The sequence below is a fragment of the Cavia porcellus genome, unplaced genomic scaffold, assembly GCF_034190915.1.
Source record: "Cavia porcellus strain 051 isolate PalLab524CR breed Dunkin Hartley unplaced genomic scaffold, mCavPor4.1 scaffold_12, whole genome shotgun sequence".
NCBI classification, from domain to species: domain Eukaryota; kingdom Metazoa; phylum Chordata; class Mammalia; order Rodentia; family Caviidae; genus Cavia; species Cavia porcellus.
The window spans coordinates 77,040,783-77,066,105 of record NW_026947495.1 but is presented as its reverse complement, the minus strand read 5'-3'; the positions used below and the strand labels follow the sequence as shown (position 1 = coordinate 77,066,105).

The 25,323-nt window shown below is 42.3% G+C and overlaps 1 protein-coding gene across 1 annotated transcript in view; it reads left to right on the top strand.

Moving 5' to 3' along the window:
- Nucleotides 1-2,160: 2,160 nt before the first annotated feature.
- Tmeff2 (transmembrane protein with EGF like and two follistatin like domains 2) overlaps nt 2,161-25,323 on the top strand; it is a 232,842-nt gene continuing 209,679 nt past the window's right edge. The window contains exons 1-4 of the mRNA XM_063259468.1: nt 2,161-2,336; nt 4,934-5,043; nt 12,459-12,588; nt 17,879-17,905. Of these exons, the coding sequence (XP_063115538.1) occupies nt 2,165-2,336; nt 4,934-5,043; nt 12,459-12,588; nt 17,879-17,905 (439 nt within the window). The 5' untranslated portion in view covers nt 2,161-2,164. The remainder of the gene's footprint in view (nt 2,337-4,933; nt 5,044-12,458; nt 12,589-17,878; nt 17,906-25,323) is intronic.

Sequence of the window (25,323 nt, the reverse complement as noted above, 5' to 3'; positions counted from 1 at the left end):
TCTCGGTGGCACTGTAACACTCAGTACATAGCAAGTGGCACAAATTCGCAGCGTTCCCACCGGAAAGGCTTTGCTTCAAGCTGGTTAATAATTCCCGGAACCTCTGTGGAAGCAACTGGATTTGTTAACCAATCATACACCAGTAATTCACTCCGGAGTCTTAAGTAACCCTGGGCGAAATGTCTCAGGAAGAGTGCAGGTTCTGAGAAGCCATGCCAAAAATTTACTTAGCAGAGAATTTCATCAATTTTTCTCTGCTAACAGGGTCTAACCAAATTCTATTTCGATAGCCCAGCCCTGAAATCCTAACAGGCCATGTTCCATCATCGCAATGACTGGCACACCCACTTTTGAGACTTTGCTTTCAGTTTCCAGCAGGGCTTGTTTTCCTAAAACCGATTCCTCTTCAAGCCAGCCTCCTGCAGGGGAACGGCGGGGCCGTGCAGCGGCTAAAGCTGGCTCTGCAGCAAGCTCGGCTGTGCACCGGCCTCTGCCGGGAGCCTTGCCCGACTCCGCCGTTTCCGCAGCATCACGGGGCAGCTCTATCTGCTGGGCATTCCGTATCTTTTAAGAACTTAGCTGCTCTGTCTGGAAGCCAATACGCTGATGTCTCCAATGTCTGGTCTGATTGATCTGTTGGAATGGAGTCTTCGTCAGCCAGGCGCAAGCCACCGACTGGAGTGTTGCGATCTGCGGCTTAATTGCAGGAAAGTCACAGAGATTTCAAACATCTCTAGGAGTGGGCGGCGGGGGTGGGGGGACGTAAGATAAAGGCATTGAGGGAGGAAGAGAGCGAGGAGAGACAGAGACTGCAGAATCACAACTCTCAAAGGCGAAGTTAAAAAGCAAAGAAGTCGGAAGATGTTGGAGGTTAAAGTATTTAAAAAGATCGCCGCGCACGATTTGTTTTCCTGGCGGTGTCGCCAAAGGAAAAAAACCTCCCGGATTTCAAAGTATGCCGTTGCCTCTTTTAAGTGTTTGGGAAAGGACGCTAATTGCCTGTTTGTTAGACGCTGTCAAACAATGCTCTTCTAGATTCAGGGGATGCAGGTGCCCAGAGACTAAAGCGACACTGAAGGCGAGATAGCGAGGGAGGAGAGGCAGAGGGGGAATCCCGAACCAGGAACGATCGCGTGCACACAAACTCTTGCGAGCACCCAAAACGCAGTGGCTGCAGCGCTGACCCGGTCACGGGGCAAACGCTCCCGCACCCCCTGTCCCAGGGCCGTGGCCCTGTGCGCCCGCTCGGCCCGGCCCGACCCGACCCGGGGACAGGCGGCGAGCGCGCTCCCCGGTCGGCCCGGCCCGCAGTGCCCTTCCCGTGGCCGCCCACGCAGGATGCGGTGCGGCTGGGCGGGGGCAGAGACCAGGCTGCAGGCGTCGGAGCGCAGCCCGCAGGGGCGCCGCCTGCAGGAAGCTTCGCCCCTCGCCCCTCGCCCGTCGCGCTCGGCCCCCGCGGCTCCTCCGCCCCCCGCCGCCGCCCAGACTCGCGGGCGCGCGCAGTCGGTTCCGCGCTGGGGCCCCGCGCTCGGCAGAGGGCGCCCTGGAGCGGGGCGCGCGGCGGCGGTGCAGGAGTGCGGGGCGCCCGCCCCGAGCCCGCGCGTCCCCGGCGCTCCCGGCCGCGGTGCAGCTGCTCCTCCGCGCCGCCGCCGCCGCCGCCTCGCACCTCGCCGCCCCGCCCCCGGGACCGCAGCCCGCCTGGCCAATCAGCGCGCGCGGGCCGCGCCCACGTGACCGCCCGCGCCGAGGACCTGCTGCTGCTCGCGCCGAGGGATGCGCACGGTAGCGCGAGCGGCGGCCGCAGGCTGCGGGGCGCTGGGGCTCCGCTGCTCCTCGCGCGCTCGGGCTCCGCGCCGCCGGCCCCCGCGCGCCGTCGTCCCCCGCGCCCCGCCGGTCCGGGCGCCTCTGATGGCCCTGGCTTCTCGCGTGCGCGGCGCAGCGGCTCCGCGCCCCAGCCCCGCGCCGCGCCGGGTCCCTGGATGCTGCTGAGAGTCCCGCGATCATGCGCGGGTTCGGCCGCCGCGTCCCCGCCCGGAGTCCCTGCCGCCGCCGCCTCTGCCGCCCGCGCCCGCGGGATGCGCTGTAGCCTGCCGCTGCCCGGCGCCCGAGACCCCGCGCCCCTGCCCGGAAGCCGCCCGCCGCTGCGGAGTTGCGCGAAGTAGTCATGGTGCCCGGGGAGTCCCCGCGGCAAGGCAGCGGCTGGACGCTCGGCGAAGGCTTCTGCTGGCTGCTGCTGCTGCCGGTGATGCTGCTCCTCATCGCGCGCCCCGCGAGGCTCGCCGCCTTCCCTACCTCCCTAAGTGACTGCCAAACGCCTACCGGCTGGAACTGCTCTGGTAAGTACAGGACCCCGGCCCGCGACCCTGCGGTCCCCATCGGCCCCGTGCGCCCGGGCGCCTCGTCTCCCTGCCCGGGCGACCCCAGGCCCCTGCCACCTCGCCGAAGCACCCCAGATACCTGCTATCTCCCCGGCTGGCCCCAGATCCCAGGCTCCTCCCCGGCGCACCCCAAAACCCCTGCCACCTCCCCGTCGGACCCCAGGCCCCTGCCACCTGCCTGGCGCACCCCAGACTCATCTTCCCCCTGCACACCCCAGACCCTTGCTTCCTCCCTAGCGCACCCCAGACCCCTGCCACCTTCCCTGCACACCCCAGACCCCTGTCTCCTTCTTGGCGCACCCCACACCCCTTCCTCCTTCCCGCCGCATCCCAGACCTGCTGCCACCTCCCCAGCGGACCCTAGATCCCTGCCACCTCCCCGGTGCACCCGGGACCTCTGCCACCTCCTCAGAGCACTCCAGATCCCTGCTTCCTCCCCGAATCAAGCGGGCGAAGGCTCCAGGCCAGGATACGGGAGGGCGCGGGCGCAGGGCTGCTTTGGGACCGAGTGCAGGGGTGGGGACCTGGGGATGTTTCCACTTGGATTGGAGAGGCAAGATATTTAAGAAATATTCAACGGGATGGTTTTCCAGCTTCGCTGGGCTGAGCACTAATCCTAGGGGAAACACTAAAAACCCTTTCCATCGTTGATGAAAAAGTCTGGCTAGGAAGAGCGAGAAATAACTTTATGCGAAACAGCCAGCGAGAAAACAATAAATCAAATGGAGACTGCAGAGGAATCGTTGGTTCCTGGCAAAAAGTGCCGCGAGGGTGCGAAGGTCTCGCTTTCAGAAAAACCAGATCACGCTGAGTGTAAGGGAAGTGGATTTTAAGAGAGTCCATTTCTCTTTTTCTTTTCCTCGCTCTTCTTTTCCCGGCTCCCTGTCTCTGACTTGGAACCAGAGTGATCGTGCAGCCAGCCCCCTCTTCTGGTTCCCCAGGCTCCTGTGGTGAGGGTGGGGTAGGGCTGCACCCCTTCCCCCGGTCTCCCAAGGCCTGGGCTAGCAGACTGGCAGGCGGTGAGCCTCCTGATCGGCAGGCTCTCCTGGTTTCTGCACAGGATTTGGGGAGAGGCGCAGCGCCCCTCTTACTGGCTCGGATTCCTCCTGATTCCGAGGGTGAGAGCGTGGCCAGCCTTCCCTCTGCCAGAGCCTCCCAATTAAACAGGGCCTGAGGACGGGAGTTGCTGCGCTGTGCTCCTCGCGCTGGCTTCGCGTTTCAGTGAGACTCCCTGTAGAATACCGGCAGGAATGGTGTGATTTCATTGGCATTTTCAACTCCATTCACATGCCTGGATATTGTCGTGTAGCTCTGGTCTGTTCTACTTTTTGCAAGCATGTATATAAATTTTCCTCCGCTGTAAATGTAATGGTGCTACAGTTAAATCGGGCTGTGAATGAAGCTGCTTTCAGGGATGTCTGTGAGCCCGGGACCATGCAACTTTTGGAAAGAGGGGCTGACTGGCCCTGGCAGATGGCAGGAATATATCTTTCTGAGTTGTGACTAATGTCAAATTCCAAGGGGAAAATTATTGTGCCTCGCTCTATTGAGATTTACAGCTCTATTAGATTTGGGTCAATGAATTGAATTTGTTCTGGTTTCAATAATTGCTAAATTTGACGTTTTTGTAAAACTAGACATATTTCTTTCACTTATTCTTGGTGCATGGATGCCTGCGTGCTATTTCTGGGAGAATAAGTTCTACTTTGCAGCCATCCAGTCACTTTTTTAGGTGTTTTGTCACAGAATATTCCACAACCTCCCAAATCAATTGTTTCAAGTGTTGCTGGCTTGTGAGTCCAATATACTGATTTGTTTCATCCCCTTAAATACAGTATTGTTTTAGGAAATTGATAGCTTAAGGATGAAGTTGGCATTGTGAATCAAGAAATTCGTGATTAGCTAGACATCTTAAAGGGATCTGTACAAACTGAAAAGAGTGAATAGTTTTTCAGGCAGACTGTCAAGAACTTGCCCCCCCCCCACCTCCTCCCCTCTGCTAACTTAGAGGTGATCAGTCTTCATCTGTGCCAGACAGACCATCACAGAAAACACTGTGCCTGTTTATCTTTATTATTGGGGCTTTGTTTCCTCTTTGTCTGGAGAAATCCCAAATAAGAGGCTGCTTCAGACCTTAAAACAAAAGAACGATTAAAGATGGAGAAATGATAACATGGCCAAGACTGTCATCAGGTCTTTTTTCCAAAATGTTGAGTTTTGGGGTCACAAATACAGTCCATTTCATGGGGAAAAACAAGCTAGGAAGCGTGTCTCAAACTTTCATTCACTGCTGTCAGTGTGAACCCAAGCTGAAATGAGGCAGCATTCTCAGAAGAAGGTATCAGAGGAGAATTGACTAAAGAAATGTGAGAGGTAGGAATTGATACTGGCCATTTAACTGGATTCCGAGGTGGTCAGCAGAGTGACCTTGTGGAACATGTGGTTGTTGGAATTAAGACATATGACAGCTCTTTAGAAAGCTTCAAGATTGTGCTTTTGTGTTAAGACTCTGTAACATGTTTTTAAATGACTGAAGTGTTCTCTTTAAATTTGAGGTTATGATGACAGAGAAAATGATCTCTTCCTCTGTGACACCAACACTTGTAAATTCGATGGGGAATGTTTAAGAATTGGAGAAACTGTGACTTGCGTCTGTCAGTTCAAGGTAAGATGTCTTCTGTTTGCATCTGCTAATTCACTAAAGGGACTACAAAGCAAGTATCTGCCTTTGCAACCTATCACTTGGCGATTTATAGCTATGCAAGCTAAGACGAAAGCTGGTGCTGAGCAAAATACTGGCAGGAGAGCCAGCTGATGTCAAGAAGACATATGCTTGTTGGAGAATTGTATATGCCAGAGTTATAAATGCTGCTGGAGGTAGAAAGCGTCAGGTTGTACTTTGGGGACATGGAAAGAAAATTGTTTCTCTGGCCCTCCTTGCATATAATTTGTATGTCACCTGACTGGATATAATAGTCAAGGTAGACAGGAGCAAACTGTGTGCTTGAAACTGTGTGCGTTTGTACTTAGTTTTGTTCTGTTTGGCTAGAGCTCTCATCTTTTGATATTCTTCTTCTTTGTTTTAATGGCATCTCGTTTCATCATCATGACAATCTGATGGAGTTTAAATCACTTGTTGTTAAGGTGACTTCAAAACTAGAATACTGATTGTGGAATCATAGACCTTGTTAACACGTGTTTATTTCTTCCTGGCTACCCACATCCTGTGGAGATAAACCTAGCAGGAGTCCCTCAGAGCACACAGAGCTACAGGTTATTTCGTGAACATCAGAAAGATGATTTGGTCTTGTGTTACAAAAGTTCTCAACCATAAAGACAAAAGAGAGAGTCTGCAAACTAGATACCATCAGACTAGGTTAGTAGTGTCTACTGAAGATCAAACTCTTTAATGCTGCCAAAGACATCATTGGACACGTGCTTTCTATTGTGTAAATAAAAACTTGCTTTCTCTTTCAAAATATTTGTATAATCACATATACTTTCCAGTTACACACATGCTGTGCTGGTATGCAATATTCACTCTTGAGTATTACTGAATTACTATTTAAAACGTACTTGGACCTCCAACATAAGACTCAGCCAGGAAATACACTGATAAATAAAACTATATATGTGCAATCAGGAACAGTTTCCAAAACTGTAAGGAAGAACAAGTTAAAGCATTGAACTCAAACTCACCCCTGAATAGCTGGGTTCATCTGTGATATTTAGAATTAATAAATTTAAGTATTTTAGATTAAATTCAAGGTCTCAGTGAGACAAATAAGGAAATTTCCCACTTAAAGGTGGGTTTGAAAGACTGAGATGAGTTGAAATCTTCAAAGACATCATCTTCTTTCTAAGCAACAAAACTGCTACTGATGTTTGTAAAGTGCACCGTCTCCTGGTGTTCAGGTGCTGCTCTGACCATACGGTCTTAAGACCGTGTTATCATGCTTGAAGCACAGTACTACATGCTTAGCATACGCATGATACCAAACTGCAAAGTCTGTACTACACTGAACAGTGTAATTATGTTCTTCCAATGAACTGCATGAGAGAAATGGTGCCTGAGAGCCCGCCAATTCATACTTTCTCCAAATGTTAACTAAAAGAAAGGGAATCGGTTCAATAAATCATCAATTAAAGGCCCGCAGGAATTTGTGGGAATTTTTTCTCTTTAATTTTGTGGTTCCTATAAAGTTGTCTTTTTTGCAACCAATATAAAAAGCAAACTCGTAAACGTTAGAAAGTGAAGCAGCAGGAAAGCTTCTCACATGGAAAGTCTTGGTTCTAAGATTCCACCAGGGATGAAGGCTGGAGTGAACTTGATAGAACTCTAAATCATTGTACGCCACTCCATAGAAATGTATCAGTTTCATATTTAAAAGAATTTTTAGCTAGGGCAGAAGATTTGGGTAAAATTTTTATCAAAAGAAGTGTTTTTCTCTCACTGGGCAATTACATTTGTCATTAATTTAAATAGTTGTTGAATGGAAGATATGGGGGTGCAATTAATGCAAGTTTAAGTAGGAAATTGAAATGTAAGTGTCCTATAATTACAGTATTCTACATTTACTGTTGGATTCCTACCGCTGTTCATGCTTGTGTTGCAGTGGTTGTCAGTCTGGCATGAAGGAGTAAACATCTTCCTAATGGAAAATGTAGACTTTGCACGTATGAAGACTACCTAATGGCTGATTAAGTTGAAATTAGAGAAGACATAGAGCCTATGTGTGAAGAATCATACATTGGATATTTTACTCTAAAAATGTCTTGATTCGGTCCACATGAATTTGAAGAGTTTTGTTTTGGTTTGGTTTGTTTTGGAGGGGGGTTACTGTAGTGTCTGATTAAAAGAAGAGAGCCTGAAAAGCTACTGTTCTCCATACAGTTCCAAATTTGTGTTTTTCTAGTACTTGAAGATGCAAGCATGAGTTGTTCCATTTAAAATAAACTTAAGTCATTCTGGCTGAGACACAGTTTTTGAAGAGAAATGGGCACATATGGGTATAATCTATGTCTTCCAATTCCGCTTATGGTTGAAGTACTAAAGTGAAAATAAATTAACTTTCACCTTAGATAATTTAAAATAAACCATTCTGTATTCTTGAAACATACTGTCTCATTTATTTCTTGAAATTGGATATGATAATTATTTTCTCTTCCTTGCAAAGATGAAGAAGTCAAGGCCTATGAATATAAATCACTTGCCATCAAGTGATGATCTAGAGTTTGAGCCTCGGTCTTTTGACATTAATGTGTTTCCTCAAGATATTTTGCATGAAAGTGAGCTTATCAGTAACACAGCAAGAATGCCAGTTATTTGTGGCTAACTGTTCATATCCAAATCAAAGCAAGTTGACCATTCCTAATCTGAAAAATCCAAATTGCAAACTGTTCTAAAATCCAACATGGTGCTCAAAAAGTTTCAGATTTTAAGCACTTTACAATTTGGATTTTTAGCTTGGGGGTGCTCAAGGATAAAGTCTGTGCAAATATTTCAGAATCTCTCAAGCTCCAAAATCTGAAACATTGCTTCTCAGTATTTTTGGATAAGGTGCACTCTACTCATACAGCTCGTTCTTAGGTAATAGTATGAATTGGAAAATATTCACAATCTCTTTTATGGTGCTTTTCTATCTTTATACCAAATGGTGTGCTGGTACCTCATATATAAGGGTCGCAGTCTAGAAGAAGTAGGTACATGATCAGTAGACGCAGGAAAGAGAAAAAGAAGACAGGGTGGAAGAGAATGGGAGGGGGACATGTGGAGTTACCCTTAGCGCTGATCACACATTAACCAATGATCTCTTGATAATTTAAAAATATAGTGAAGCCTTATGCTTCTCAGCTATTATCTGACTTCACCACTAAGCGTTTTCATTTAATAACCCAACCTTTAAATCTGCAGATGTCCTGGTTATTAGGACTGCATAACAAATGGCTCAGGATTGAGCAGTTTAAGACCATAAACTTTTATTTTGCTCATGAATCTGCAGTTTGGACAAGGTTCATTGGGGTCAGCGCCTCTCTGCTCTCTTTGTCGTTTGCTAGGGGTGACGGGAGATGCTCAGGTTTGTGCTGTGCTCATCTCGGAGTTCTGACTCATGTCTGACTCCCAGCTGCAGTCCCTGGTTCTCTGCCCTGTGGGTCTCTTTGGATGGATTACTCTGGGGTTCTGTGTAGCTCATGGCTGAGACTCAGGGGCTAGCATCCACAGATGGGGATGGAGCCAGGTAGAAGTTGTGTCTTTCAATGACCCAACCCAGAAAGCCCCAAAGAGGCACCTGTGCCATCGTTAGCAACCTGCCATGACATGTTTATATATAAGACATTGTGGTCACAAAAGTAAAACTTACTCACAGTGGTCAAAGGACTGAAACATAGGAAAGATTTTTATCTTTTTTGTTTTTTGGAAGAGAAATATACCATACCTCAAACTATTCTTCCCAAGCCTTTGACAACTGGGAATATAACAGAATTCACTTAACATCTGTTGAGCACTGTCTTTATGCCAGATTCTGTGAAAGGTGTAGACAATATATAAAACGTAAGTCATACATAACTTCTACACGCTGAAACCTCAGCTTCGAAAATGGCCTCATTAACGAAACAAGCGATAAATCACACGAGAAACTTCTAACATGATTCTTTTATAGTAAAATTCAATTCCATATATTCTGATGCATCAAGCTGTTGAATCCTCCAGTGTGGTATGTGGCCGATTTCTTAAGCACTGGGGAAATTTTGGAATCAAATCCTTGTATTGAAAAACACGTGTTTGGAAAATAAACTCAAGATTTTTAAAAACATCTTAAGAAAAATAGAATCCCTTTTTTCTTCGGAGAGAAAGTTTGTATAACACATACATTTATGGACCTAGCCATCTGCTCACGAGTCTTGTTTTATCTTTTACCAGCCAATTATGTGGCCTTTAGTAAGTCATTTAGCATCTGAGATTGTCCCCTCATCAGAAACAGCAATATCATGGTTACCACCAAAAACTATTTCCAGTAATTTGTCGTGGTTCCGTGCGGTAGTCAGCTGGTTTCCACGCAGAGGGAAATACTGCTTTCCTTTGTCTTCTAATTCGAGAAATGCCATATGCCAGGACTGTTACCCATGAACTTTGCTGGTTAAAATACATGTCAGGAACGCAAACAGTTTACGTTTTTGGAAGTGGTTTTTCCATGATATTTCATACTTTATTAAACTAACTTTATTAATTTCTCCCAAACATATCCCAGTTAACTATTTTGAGTGGAGAAATTAAGCTGTAGAATTGTTAAAAATTTAATCATTGAGTCATGTACAAAAGGTTCCACATCAAACAGTGAGAGAAATTGGAGAACCTAGGACTAGATGCCACCTCTTGAGCTTTAAGGATTGTGAGTATTCTTCTTTCTTGATTATCCATGTTAATGAGTGCAGTCCGGGTACCCAGGGCCAGGCGCATCGTGGTGATAATCTACAGTTAAGCTCTTCTCAGCTCCATACAAATCTCCCTTTGGCTTGTGCCTGGGACTTGGCAGCTCTGTTTTTAGCACTGTTCGCATTTGGCTTCCTGCACTCTTCAGAAGCGACATATGAGCGCTCTATCAGTTTATTTGGTATTTTAAGATGCCTATCAGCATTGTGTAACAGCACTCGACAGAGATAATAAATATTCCCACTCCCACTCCAGGCCCCTCACTGAACATCTGTGTGATCTGTAGCACTACACGAGGTAGACTGAGCAAGAGATTTTAGGGAGCGAGCAGAGGAAAAGGGGACAAACAGCCCCACGCATGAAGTGTGGTAGCTGGAGTGAACTAGGGAGACTCGAGATAACCCTCACCATGGAAAGGGGGCCGCAAGCAAAGCGTGAGAAGTTCACTGGTCCCGCCGTCCACACTAATTTTGTCTCTCATGTATCTACAGAAGGAGTTGGCATGTCTCTTGCCCAATGGGGCACCAGCTGTTTTTCCTTCCTGGCCTCCCTGTTAGGGCCTCAGACATCCTCTCGGGAGTTTACCAGCCCAAACCCTACCTTCTGTCCCAGGCCCTGAGCACAGCACATTTAGCCGAGCATGCATGTGCCCCGCTGGCCGTGATCCTCCAGGAACACCAGCCCCATTGATCTTTTTTCCCTCCGTGCTGCTCATTGGAACAGGCAGCCGTTCACTCCCCTTTGGCTGATGCTTTCTGTCTCCATAGTGGCAGAGACGCTCAGGCCAGATTCCAGATGGAGGTAGATGTGTGTATACACACTTTAAAAATACATCATTAAACACTTAAAACTAAATATACACTGATTAGTATATAACACATAGTATGTATTAGTATATACATATAATTAAACTATATATGCGTTTATGGGTATCTTTCCCCTTGATAAGGTGTTACTTGGCCAGAAATGACTTGCCTATGTTGAAGATTAGTGAAATCTTGGCAAAAAGTCTAAGCAAGTCAGTTGTAAAATATATAAATAGTCTGAGACTAGAAACCATTTGTCTACTCGTGGAAAGGAATTATATAGAGGACTTTCAGACTGTCTGGATTATGAATTGTATGAAATAAGGATAAAGAAGATTTATAAAATATGTAATAAATCATCTTGTTAGCAATTATTGCCATCGTAATTTGAGTGTCATACTGTTTGAATTTATAGTTTGAGGAGAAGTAGATCAAAATTAGTAGCATATAATATTTATTTTATTCACAGATAAAGAGCAAGACTCATAAGAATTTCATTTTAGAGAATATTGACTTGCACCATTTGTAAATTTGTCAGAATGACTAAGCTGTTACATAAAGGCAAAGAGCAAGAGTTGTATAGTTGACTTGGAGTAAGAAAGTATATACATTATCAAAAACTAGAGCATAAAGGTTTATCTTATATCAGATAAAGATTTATCTTGACAATCAGCTCAAGAGTTTATCTTTTGCATAAACTGTTGACTAGACTAGGTATTTTGTGATAGTTTTAGGTTTATTATCATATAAATTGCACAGCCACCCTGTTAAGTCATTGTCTTTTCATGTGTGTCATCAACTTACAGCACGTCAAAAGGCCAAATATTTTACTTAAAATTGAAAACAGAAGTGTTTGCTCATGTATCTGTATGAAAGATCTTCCTTAGTTCCTGGCATAAGTAACATTTATAAAAAAATCATCTTAGTCATTATGTTTGCTCTAATTAAACAATGAAGTACACCAGTAGTATCATGAGATAATCACATCCTTGGTGTAATTAGCAGGTATAGGACACAGCCAAGTATCTCTAATGCCTTCGAGGGTGATTATACCATGATGACTATACCCAGTAGGTTGCCTAATTTCCATTACAAAAATGTGTACTTTTATAACATTGTTTTTAAAAATGAACTTCCTTCTTTCTGAAATGTATAGTGATAATCATACTTTGGAGTATTCAGTGAAATTTGCCTATAGTTCAATAGCTGTTTAATTTTTTTTCTCTGTATTCCATAATCTTGATTCCAGATGGTAGCTCCATCAATATCTACTTCTTTAAAGGTACATAAATTGAATCAGTAAATCTACATTTTATCTGAATAGCTAAAATTTTATAAGGTTGCAAAGTCAATAGGAAGAAAAACAACCAAAGAGTAACTGGATTTTTTGCATGTCAGCTAAGCACTTCTGCTCCAAACGCAGATAATTGCCTTGTTTTGAACAGATTGAACATTGTAATGCGGTTAAACTTTTTTCTACCAAGTCGGGCTATGGAGCAGAAAAAAACGACCTCATACAGTCTTGATTCTTTATTGCTGCATCTTCTTCCAGCTCCTTGTCCAATCACTGTTGGAGTCACCAATTCATTTGGATACTTCTTGTTCCCTCATCTAAATCGAATGACCGGTTGGCTGACCGGATGCTGCCTTTGGGTATCTTTCAGTGATGCACTCAATGAACTGTCTTTCAGTGATGCACCGGGTTAAAGACTTACAGGATCCCATGGGCATCACTGAAAACAAGGACAAGTGGCTTGTTTTGTAAATGGTTATTTGTGTTCAGGGTGCCGGAGGGGCGCAGACTGCAGTGCTAACCGTAGGCTCCCGTCTGTGTGTTCCCAGTGCAACACTGACTATGTGCCTGTGTGTGGCTCCAATGGTGAGAGCTACCAGAACGAGTGCTACCTGCGACAGGCGGCCTGCAAACAGCAGAGTGAGATCCTCGTGGTGGCCGAAGGGTCGTGCGCCACAGGTATGTGCGTGGTCCCTCGAGGGATCACAAAACTCGTGTCTTGTGTTTCCTGATGTGTTTTCTGCAAACGGATGCTTCAGCCTGGCCAAACAGGCCTTTTACTCTCTCGTGTAAGGCATGAATTAGTCTCCTCCCTTGTTATATTAGAAATCACTTTGGGGAGAGAGCAGGTGTATCATAAGGACATTAGTAGGTTGCACATTATTGAATAACATATAGTTGAATAGATTGAACAGTGACAAGAATGCTTAATTCTCCAACCAGATACCTACATAAAGAAACCTATGTATGGATGGATAAAGTTTGTTTTGTTTTGTATGTTTATTTTGAAAAGTAGAATTATCTGTTTGAGGGCAGCTTAGCAGATTTGAGTTCAGAAGTTAAGACCTAACACTAGTAAGTCCGCCAAATGCTCCACTTACCGTTTAGCGGTTGTATTGAAGAATGCATCTGTGGGAGGCGTGGCTGATGCTGAAGTTCGGCCCTTCTGACACAGATGACTTGAGAGTCTACAAAACATTTTACTTATGTTGTACCCCGAATGCTGTAAAGAAACTGAGGGAAGAAAGTAACTACTTCTTATTATCTTCTGATTCCCCTTTTGTGTATTAGTTCTTAGACCCTAACAGCATTACAGGGAGGGAAAACAGTAAGAGCACAGTTCACCTTGATAAAGCAGTGCTTTATTTAAAACGAACCAGTCTTTGGGTTAGCACTGAGCTCTCCGTATCATTTGTATTAAAGAAACTTCCACATCTCAGGATAGTGGCAGACAAGTACCCTTCTGAAAAGTCATAGTTTCTGACAATTGGAATGATGTGTGTATATTCAGAAAATAATAATGATATAAAACATATGGTCCTTTAAGAAATAGAAGCATAGTGTAGTATTTTGAAAAGTCTACTTCTTTTAATAATCCCTCATAATTAAACAAATCTAGCATTAGAATAATAGTTATGTGCTTGATGGCTGAGGCAGGGTGGGAAACCCCCAAGAAGAAAGGTCTCTTTTCCCTCAAGGGATTACCTTATGCCCATCAGTTGCTAGTAGTTAATTATATCTTAAGAAGTACCGATGACTCCCAACTTTCCTAAGCGATGAGCAGATGAGCATTGGTGCCATTTCTCACAGACAGTGGTCCAGGAGCTTTGGTCTGGTTTAAGTCATCTTTCCTCCTAGGTGATGTTTTGTCTCAGGATGTGAACCCCTTTCTAGAAAAGCGGTCTGGGAAAGGCTGGACTGCCCCTCTAGTGCTTCTCATCTGCAAGAGCAGACAGGTCACCGCCGTGGGTCTTGGGCGAGTAGCCATGAGTAACGTGACAGGCCAGCAGAGGCAGTGGACAGGCCTTCCCAGCAGGGCGGAGAGGACGGCGAGCTGCCTGCTCAGGCACGGGGAACAGAAGAAAGACAAGAGGCAAACTAATTATGAAAAGTCAGTCAGCTGTAGCAAAGGAACAAAAAATGAAAAATGATCCTGTAGAACAAATGGAACAGGAAAAAATAGAACTTTGTTTCCCAGATGCCAGGAAGGTGGTGGGCAGATAGCAGAGTGTTACAGAAGGGATTTGCTCCTTCGGGTTCAAGGACAGCAGGCTTTCTTTGCAAGGACCAGTGAGCAGTGGATACAATAGACTGATCTGAAGCTGGGGGGATGCCAGGTGACATCTGGTAGCCAGAAGTCTGTTGCTTCCTTGCCAGCCTGAAGTTCCTGACAGCGTCAGCGTCACCATCTCCTGATTCATTTGTGTCTTCTTCTTCTAGTCTCTGATGTGCTGGTTGTACTATGAAAATAAACCCTCAGCCAAGTGCAGAATTTAATCACCGCGGAGTAAGCTGGGCTTCGCTCATTCACACTTAGATCTTCCCAGGATGGCTTAATGAGCCAGCCTTGGGGAGTGTCCCTTCCGCCCACGGTGTGTCTGAAGGGCTTCCGGTTCTCTGATGCTGGAAAGACCAAAGTCATTTTCATGATCCAGGTCTGACCCTAAATAAACTGCGGTTCCAACTTTGTATCTAAGAGGGCTTCTCGTTCTTCTCTTCATAGATTTTTGATTTATTTTTTATGGTTGTTTGACGCTGACTAGAGGAGGCAAGTTGTAATCTGTGGAAATAGAAATCCATAGAAGATAATAATGTATTTCATTGAACTTACAAATCTTTTTTTTTTTCTTTTTATCTAGAAAATAGCTTCTCTTTGGACAGTGTCCTCAACTACCTTGCTGTCAGTTTAACTTCTTTCCTTGTGTGAAATATGTTGACTGTAAACCCAAATTCAAGTCCAACAGTGTAATTTTTTCCTTGGGTGCGTCTGTGTCTAGTAGGCTGATTGTGTTTTTCCAAGATGGCTCACTTTATAAGTGAGAAAGCATTAGTTTTCCATAATGACCTTAAATGATCCTTTTCCCAAACTTTTTCCCCTTTCTTTTCCAGATATTTAATTAACTTGGGTCAAAGCAAACGCTGATCATCCCAACCACCATAACCACCCCCTTTTTGTGGCACTGGAGTTTGAACCTGGGGCTTTCACAAGAGCTCCCTCCCAGCCTCTACCTCCTTTCCATTTTGAAACAGGGTCTCACTGGGTTGCTGTGTTGGCCAGGCGGGTCTTGAACTTGTGATCTTCCTGCCCTGGGAGTAGAAACTTGTACTGCTACCTCAGGCTGAAACCATGCCTTCTTGCATTTTTAGAGACATATGAGGGAAATACAAACCCAAATACTACCATCACTTTTTTTCTGATTTTCCTCAGCCATTCATATTTATTAGAACACCTATTGATGAGTAGATTTGTTTACTCACTATTTTAATTATTGTCCTCCAAACAGCGCTTAAACATTTAAAATATACTGTAGTACTGCAAACCTCAAAACAGCCATCCTAGTGAGAAAGACATTCCTATACTCATCCAGGAGGAGAAGAACAAGTCTCGGAACGCTAAGTCGCACTCCTTATGTTGTCTATTGAGCAGGATCTGAGGCTTGCAGCCCATAAACTGATCCACACACCCTTTCATGTGCGCAAGTCTGGAAGGAGGAGCAGGCCATTGTGCTTGAGTTTATGACTTTCCTAGAAAATCAGAAAGAAATTATATACATTCAACTAAATTATACGTCAGACAGATTAGCACTACAGTACTGCAATCTGAGTTAGTCCCTGATGAATACAAATAATACTGAAGCTTTTGATTTATTTGATTTTGATAATTACAATTTTATCTGTGAAAATATACTAACAGAAAGCCTAGCAGATGTTGATCATTTAAGGACTGTTCTGTCCACAAGAAATGTGCTGTAGCTTCGGATTATCATCCCGGTGCGAAAGCTTTTCCTTCTATGCCTGAAATAAACCCTTCTCCCTCTTGTCTTTTATCATTGAGTTCGCAAATTATATCACTGAAATCCTCACTTGATTACATACTTTACCAAGAAATGTTTTTATTATAAATGATTTTCCCAATTTAAGGTCTTTAAAGCAAAAATGTGCTGCCCCAGCGACAGGCGTCCACTGACTTTAGCAGACAGTTAATAAACTGGCATTCTGATGATACAGTCTTAGAACCTGCGAGTCAGTACCCAGGCCAACAGGTCCACCCCTGCTTCTTTGAGGGAGCATTCGTGCCATAACGAGGAGCAGCACAGAGAACAAGGCGCCCCTTCTTCCAGTCGTGTCAGCTTTCTTCAGATATTTGTTTTCTTCTATGAGCGTAGGTTGTGGTACATAACCACATTCATCTCAGGGAACTGATACGTGTATGTGTCTAATCAGACCCTCCCAGCCATGTCCGTTCTACCTGGCTGCCCCCACCTCCCGTCCCATTGCTCTTCTGCTGTTTCAATTTTTTTCGTTTACGTTTTTTTGGTTTTCCATATTTGGATTTTCACACACCATGCCACTTTCTGTGTAGTATCTTTCTTTGAGTGTGTGGCACTAGAGTTGAATCCAGGTGCTGCATCCCCAGACTGACTTCCTTCCGTCCTTCCTTGCTTTCTGGAGACAGGGTCTGTCTAACTTGCTGAGTTGTGCCAGCTGAACTTGAGCTTGTGACCTCTTGCCTCTGCCTCTGCTGGGATCCCAGGCAGGCATCATTGTTCAGTATCTTGCTAAGTGTCCCAGAGACAGGGAAATAAAAGCAATACTTCCTTTTATTTAGACTGAAACATCAAATACAAGCTCCCAGAAGTGACATTAGACCTAAGTCTTATAAACTGGGTTAGAGATTTCAGTGTGGGGCAGTGGTGTGTCACACAGCAGATTTTAGCATTAGTCTTATTGCTCACTATTTTTTTTTTTTTTTTTGTACCTGGGATTGAACTCACGACCTTGTGCTTGCCAGGCAGGTGCTTACGCTGCTGAGCTAAACCCTTGGCCCCCTCGTTGCCCACCACTATTAACATGAAGAACCCATCATCTGCTGTGTTAGAACTCAGAAAGTGGGGAGCCGAGGGAGAGGTGCCCTGGTTAACAGAAGCAGATGGACACTGGGTGGTCTTGACTAGAACCAGAGTGCCGGGTGTTTCTTGGAACGGAGTTCCCAGAAGTACGCAGTGTAGCCGCTGTGATTACTAGTGAGCGTTTGTGAGTGCAGTGGCTGTCACAGCTGTGCAGAAGCAGAGGTGCAGCAGGAGAGAAAGAGGAGCTCAGGAAGGAGGCTGCTCTGCTGATACCCCGAGTGCGCATTCAGTTATGAGTATGGAGGCAAAGATGAAGCCTTCTCTTCCACTCACTGCCAAAACAAAGGATGCTTTAGTTTCATAGCGAGTTATAAAAAACTGGTGGTATTTCTAAATATATTACCAATTATATAAAGGTTTATTTTTAAGTGATTTTCTTCTTTGTTCCTAAGCAGTTTGCAGTAACATAAGAAATAATTACGAGTTTCTTTGGCATGTGTATTAAACTGTTTAATTTCTAAAATATTGATTGTTTTAGCACCTCAATTTATGTTATGTTATGTTATGTTATTTATTTATTTGGTTAAAGCTTGTAAGTTCTAGTTCCGAATTGAGGGATTTTGTGCACTCAAATTTAGGAATTTCCTAAAGCTGATAATACATTGTTGGTAAAGTTTACCAATAATAGTGAGAGAGAAGTTCTTTTATGCATTGGGTGAATGGAAATTAAGTTGAACTGATGTAGCCAGACCTCATCAGATTAAGTATTAATAAATTTCACAAGCAACTGTAATGTGGTCTTAAATTAGGAAAGTAAGATTGTACTTTAAAAACTCCTGCTTTAATGTTTGTCAACTACATACAAATTCTGTTTCTTTTTATCTTCTTTTTCCTCCCAGATGCAGGATCAGGATCTGGAGATGGAGGTAGGAGTTGGCTTTTTCTATATCTGAAGATTTGGATATTGCTGGGGATGTTCACTTGGGTGTTCCCATTGTAGATGTCTAAGACAAGGCACATTTTGTGTTGTAGAACTTTATTGAGTAAATATGCAAACTATTGACTCTGTTGATGAATCACCCCATCATCCATTGACTTGTTGGAGTGTGTTGGCTTTGAGACAGATGTGTCAAATATCAAAATACCTAACAGATGCTACCAGGCATCATTAGCAGGACAGAAAAAACTGATGAGAAAATCATGTAAATATCTGGATTTTAAAATACGTAATATTGCTCTTGATTACTGGGTAATAACACGAGCTATTACATAGATAAGGTCTTACTATCAGATTTATAATTTAAACTTGAACTAAAGCTCATAAGAGAAACTAAAGAAGATAAAGCAGAAACCAGTGAAAATATTATTTTTGCTTCGTTGATTGAATTAATATGTAGTTACTTTTACTGAAATACCATGTTTTCTTTCTGTAGTTTTGTTTAAAGTAGTAGGTATGAAAAAAAAGATACTCTGAAGTTTTATCTGATGTACGTACACCCAAATAAATACCTTATTTATAGATTAAACTTCTTTATGAATGTTCCAATACTTTTCCAAATGAAATCCAACGAGAATTTCACTTCTATACACACAAAGCAAAACAAAAACAACAGCCCAGATGTCATCTAAAGATTAAGTTTTAAAAATCCAGTAAAAACAGAACATTCTCTCGAGGACTTCTTTATAAAATAATTAAATTTAGGATTCTATTTTAACATCCATTTTTAAGTGAAGGACTTGATAAAAGAAGAATCCGGGTTCAGTAAGTGCAGCTCTTTAGTGGACGCTTTACCTAATTTGAGAAACCTGAATATATCAAGTTGCTGTGAAACTAGCGGCTTTAAACTAATGTGAGGAAGCTGTCGCTAAAAACATTCTGGGAGCCCCTGTTGGAGCATGGAGTTTCCCATGGAGGTGAAACGGAACAGGAGTCAATAGTCATGGATGGACGGATCCAGCATCACAGGAGATTGGGCCACTACTCAGTGTTTGGATAGTCTTTTGCTCCCTGCAAGGAATTGGATTATCCTGGTATACTCAAGAAAGCTTCCTGAAAAGCTTTGGAAAGATGATCTTAGAGAAAAATGAAAAAAAGGGGGGGCAGTTACTCAAGTAGATGACTTATCATTGAGATATTAAGAAGTCAATCAATTTTTCAGCAGTACTTGAATATTACAAGTCATTTCTGTGCAACGTTCTGTAGCCTTTCCGGCCATTGAGCTGGTCGGATGGTCCATCCCATTTGGCAGACATGGTGTTGAGGCTGGGCTATCCTACAGGTCCTCCAAGTCTTTCTTATTTTCCGGCATCTCTTTCAAAATGAAGGCAACAATCCATAGAAGAAATAATATTCTCTTTTTTTTTGTTCAGTTGCTACCATTTAGTTTTTATATGTGAGTTTCCTATCACACTCTGCATCTTGCTTCTTCTTTTTTAAGTAATTACACAAGGTTTCTGTTTAAGGCACTGGTGGTTTCTAGTTTCCACCCATTGTCATTAGCACATCCAAATGAAAGTGATGTCAAAGTCAGGCTTCCTTGCTGTGTTCTGCATTGAAATTTTTGAATCCTCATGCTATTCTGTGGTCTCCGTAAGACTGATTTTGTTTAGGGAACACTTTAAATCTCATGAATATAATATTTTATGACTTATTTCATATCATGGGTGAAACATCAGTTGAAAACCACTTCCCCTATTTTTAATTTTTTTACGCTTTCTTTTGATTATGAGTGGTTTATAGTAACTTGAATTAAAGATTTAAAGAAAAAACAACTTCTGAGGAGGTATTTACTTTACAAAACCATAGAGCACATAAACCACTTAATCTTGAGTTGCGTCATTTTAAATGTCATTTTAAATAACTGGTGTTCCGAAAAAAATAACAATCTGGATCTATTATTAGTTTTATAAACTACTGAAAATTAGGGACAAAATAGTGGTTTGTTTCCTTTTTACTATTGTTTCTTGTTTCATAGTCTACATATTATTGTGTTCTGTAATAAAGAGTAATTTTATTTATATTCTTTATTACAAGATACCGGAAATCTTAGTAGCTACAATTAGAACGTTAATGCATAGGTTCAGTTCACTTTTGCTTGACTTCTACCTAAAATGTATTTGAATTGCTGTTTCTGCCATGCAGAAGATAGATGAACCTCTGAATTTTGATAAAGTTCCTATGACCAAGGTTTCAGAACGGGCAAGAATAAGTTTCCTTTGAAATCAAAAGTGATTGGATAACCTGCGGTTGTTTTGCCAAACCAACATGTGTAGCCCGGGAGTATTCTGATGTCTATGGAACATATTCTCAGCAGTGTGTTCAGTTAACACTTGAGGCAAACTTGCCAGCACCTAGGGAGTTTGATGATTATTATTCTAATTTCTTATTTTAACATGAAGTTAATCTTATTCCCAAGTAGACTGCATTGATCTGAGTAGTGAACAGATGTACTTGCAAAACATTTATCATGAATGATATTATTAAACCACCAAATCTAATCATTAAAAAAAGGACATCAAGTGTTTCAGTTTTTTAGATTGGCCTTTATTTTTTCCATCTTTTATTTTATTTTAATGTAACACATGTAGTATTGATAAACAAATTAGTTCCATAAAAAATTGGCTTACATGTTTTTAAATGAATCACTGTTGCATTAGCAATGAAGACTAGACCTGGTTATTTTAAAAATAATTTAAGCTTAACTCATTTTCACAAGGACATATCTGTCATTTAGTGCATTTGAGGGAACATTTTTACTACAAATAAAAGGAATATAAAGGTTTCATAAAATTTATTAACTCGCTTGGGCACACTTTATAGGGAGTTAAAAAATCTTTACCTATTGATCTGTTCATTCAGATGAAACTTTTCAGATGGTGCACTTTATTAGCAAGATATGTTTCCAGGGTCTCTGGCGTGACCTCACAATGTGCATTCATTCATTCATTCATGAACGTAATTTATAGAGTAATAAGAAACAAGCACCGCCTGCAAACCTTGAAGGCTGCCTTTCCCATCTCAGGGACGAATTCCCCTCTAGGTGTTTTTATGGAAAAATAGGAAAAAGATAGCTCTGTATTGTTGGGTTGCAACATAAGACACTCTGTTTTTGGAATTCTGTTTTGAAACAAAAGCTTTGGTTGGAAAGCCATTGACATCAAGCATCCTTTGCAGGTAGACTCACGCTTGAAGAAAGTGCTCAGGGTGAATTACAGTTAACGGCGAAGGGTGCTACAGGAAGGGTCTACATGGATTGGATTCCAGAGCATTTGAGGAAGTGGTTGAAAGCAAACGATCGGTGTTTCAAGTTCTTATAGAGGGAGAAATCTAACGGTGTAAATAAGAAAACAGGCGTGTGTGGGAGGCTTAATAACCTCTTAGCTACTGACAGCCTTCCTTAAGCAACAAATGCTGCTGGAAGGAAAAGTAACAAGAAGCCTTCTCAGTCCAAAGGTGTGTGGGTGGGGAGAGGACTTGTAACCCTTGCTTTTTGCTCGGTCTTTCTGTTGTATTTTATGAAATAAGGCTATGAATTTTTTCCATTACTTTATTTCAAAAGTATTTCTGGGTTGTTTAGATGTTTGTGAGAATCCTAAAAAATGAAAAATAAATCCAGTAAAATGAAAATCGTATTTTAATGTTTAAAGTAATTGTAAATGTATTATTCTACTGTACGGGAGACAGAATCCACAATTAAATATTATGAGCATTTTATGGGCAGTGTGACGATAACAGTTATAGAAACAAAATCCATCTGAGACGTACTCCAGAGATGCAGGGGGTAGGTTTTTATCTCATGAGGTGAAAGGGAATATGGGACCATAGCTGTATAGCTAGCCCTATAGTTCTAAGAGAATTCTTTGACAGATTGGCACCAGATATGCACAGTAACAAAAAATTAAACTTACATCTATTATATGCATAAAAGAAATACGGTTTTCATGTGAATTATCCACATAGTTGTTATAATAATAATTTTATGTAGAAACCACCTGACACATTGTTTTTAATGAAGAACTTCCAGTGCAAATTATCTTTGTATAATATTACTCAGGTTGTCCATTAAAAAACACCATTTACTTTAGATACACTTTGAGTAGAACATGAAAGGATCACAAAGCACCAAATTGTCAGTCTTTGGCTGCTGTCTCTGATCTCAGATTGCTAAAAATGAGAAGTCTGAGAACTTGAAAATCACTGTTTTAAACCTTTTTTTTTAATATGAACTTAATGGAATTTAGGAGTTTATTTGACTAGAACAAGTGTAATATCACCTGGGCACCGTGGCAAGATTCCGGGAACTGCAATAATGGGTATAATACAGTTCTCGACTCTCACCAAGATTAAATATAAATTCTCAGCACACAATGGGGAAAAATTATGATTCTAATTATGAAAAGAAGAATAATCCTCTGCAGAAATAAAATGTTAAGTGTACTGTAAATAACCAGGAACTGAATATTCATTACAGAAAATATTCTTGTACAAGACTAAGTAATTTTTCTTCCATGCTGCTGTATTGTTTCCTGCCCTGACCAAGGTTTGTGCTTCTCCACTTTACTGTCATACTTGGTCCTGATAAGGGCAATGTGCTTCACCAAGGCTTTTTCCTCCACTGGGTCCACACTGCAGACAGAGTCTGACAGACATCAGTTGTAAGCAGCTTCAGCTGTGATGCTGATTGAACTAAACCATTCCACCAAGCGTGCAATGTCGGAGTCTTCCCCTGTGATCCATCCTGGTGGAAAGCAGAAACTTAGCCTCTCGTTTGCTGTTAGACTCGAAGAGCTGCAGTCCTGAAGATGGGTGTGCAGCTGGGTAAATCTCAGTGGAAACCTGGTCCTAGCTTTGCCTAGGTTGGAATCCATCTGGCTTTTCCTTTGTTTCAAAGAGAAACGATGTTGAGATGGAGTTATGGGATAGAAGTAGAATGAATGAGAACCACGCAGTGAACGTGAGGATGGCAAGAACTTTAAGAAGCAAACAGGAGAAGGGAAACAAAGTGAGAATAATGGAAAATGGAAAAGGGGAGGAGCAAGGAACCTTCGTTACCTTCATGGCTCTCTGGCAGTTTGCTTACTCACGTGTGTACGACTTTACAAATGAGAAATTTTTTTCATCTAATAGAGAAGTAGTAATTTTTTTCATTTCTAAAGATTTCTTTGGCGTATAAAATAGATGCTACAAACTTTTGTCTGAAGCAGCCATCTGGTTTTTAAAACTATATGTGGAAAGTTAATCATTACATGCAGTGATAGAAATGGCTTGGATTATGAATCAGGAGATTTGCATCCTAGATTTTTAATTAGCTTAAAGGATAGCTATTAGATTTTGTACTTTTAGTCTCCTTGGTGGTTCATTTTATTTTATCATCTAAGCAGAATAATATCTTCATAGAAGAAAGGTGGTCATAATAAACTAATGAAAAAACTTCAAACTTCAAAAATTAAAAGTAGAATTGAAATAATGCACGTTACCTTGTGCCCTTTCCCCACTTACTCTTAACGAAGAATACAGTTTCTATGAAGAATTTAATTAGCATTTCAGATTAACTGGACATTTAAAGTCCATGGCTTGAATGCTAGCACTGGGAAAACAGTAAGCCTGTGACTGCAGTACCATTCCCAGTATTTAGTGGAGATCACTGATCCTGCTCCTTGAAAGAAAGTGAAACCACATCACTGATGCGAACTGTGGGAGAGAAGTGTATCCAAAAGAGAGACAGGAAGGCATAATGACAAAGAGTCCAAATCAGCAAATCATTATTCTCAACCCTGCTGTGGAGGACATGTTGCATGCATAGGAAACCAAGGACAGTAACGGGAGAGGGATTTATGGGATGAGTGATTCTGTACAGTTATCAGGAAGAATTCCATTCCAGCTCTAAACGGCAACGTTTTTCTAAAAAGAAAAAAAGCAAGGAAGATTGTACTGCAATTCTATTTGGTGTCAAAATATAAATTAAGCATGGGTATAATCACGTATAATTGTTTGCAAAATGTTCTGTGATTTATAAAAAGTATCATCACATTGATTTATTTAATCACAACAGCCTTTGAATATGTGGGTGAAGATGAGAAAGACCGAGTTTCTCTCCCTCAAACCCAAAACTAACTGTAGAACTAAGCTAGTCCTCAGATTTGAAGAAGAAAAGAAACTAAGCTACACGTTTACCGCCTCTTGTCCTTGCTGTTTAAAGTAACTACGACAGGCTTTGGATTCCATGGGTTTCCATTAAGGTCTCCATTCTACCAACAGTCCTGTAAGATTTTGCTGTCTTCTTTTTTTTTTTTTTTTTTTTTTTTTTTGTCTTTTTCCTTTTTATCGGTACCAAGGATCAAACTCACGACTGCCTGCTTTCAAAGCAGGCGCTTATCCCGCTGAGCTAAATCTCCAGCCTCAATTTTGCTGTCTTCTTAACCACCTTCAATGGTCTCTTTTAGATCTGAAACGGTCTTGTATTCATTTTAGTGCTCCATACAATGCGTTTACATTAGTGTCTGCTGGGTCACTCAGACTCTTTAGTTTATAAACTATCATGAATACCATTTATTCCTTCTATTCTGTACCCCCTTTACCTCTCCATCCCTAATTCCATTCTTCTTCTGCTGTAAGTCTTTATTCTAAGGTATTTTGTATACTATAAATTTGTTATATATACTATGAACCAGGCATGGCATTGTGGGCTTGTAGTTTGACCTGGGGAGGCTGAGAGAGGAGGATTGCTTGAACCCAGGAGTTTGAGGATAGCCTGAATAACATAGCTAGACCCTAACTCAAAAAATCGTAGATAGGTAGATGATAGATAGATAGATGGATGGATAGATAGATAGATGAATGGAAAGATGGATGGATGAACGATAAATGGATAGATAGATAGAATAAATATAGGAGGTAGAAGCTGAAAGCACAACTTGTGGGATTCTAGGCTCTGTAGATTTGATCCCAGATCCCCACTTGTGAGCAGTGTGACACTGGAGGGGTAATTTAGAATCTGCCTTCCATACATTGACTTGTGCCTCTGGCAGGATTTACTAAGAGATACTCCACATTGAGATTTGTACACATGAAGTTTACAGATTGATGCTCTTAAAGAATTGCATTTGTGGGAGGGAAAAAAGTTACATTCAAAAGAGCCGCACTTTGAATTGCTTCAGTTAAAATCCAAAGCAGATATTGTGCCATGGTCTCCAGTAAGGACCTTAAAATACATGACAGTGAACAACGCAGACAGAATCCCTGCCTTGCAGAGATTATTTCTTGGAAAGAGATACAAAGAGTAAAGAAGTAAGCAAGGGAACTATTGACCGCCCGTCACGCAGTAGTGAGTTCCACTTGGGCGAT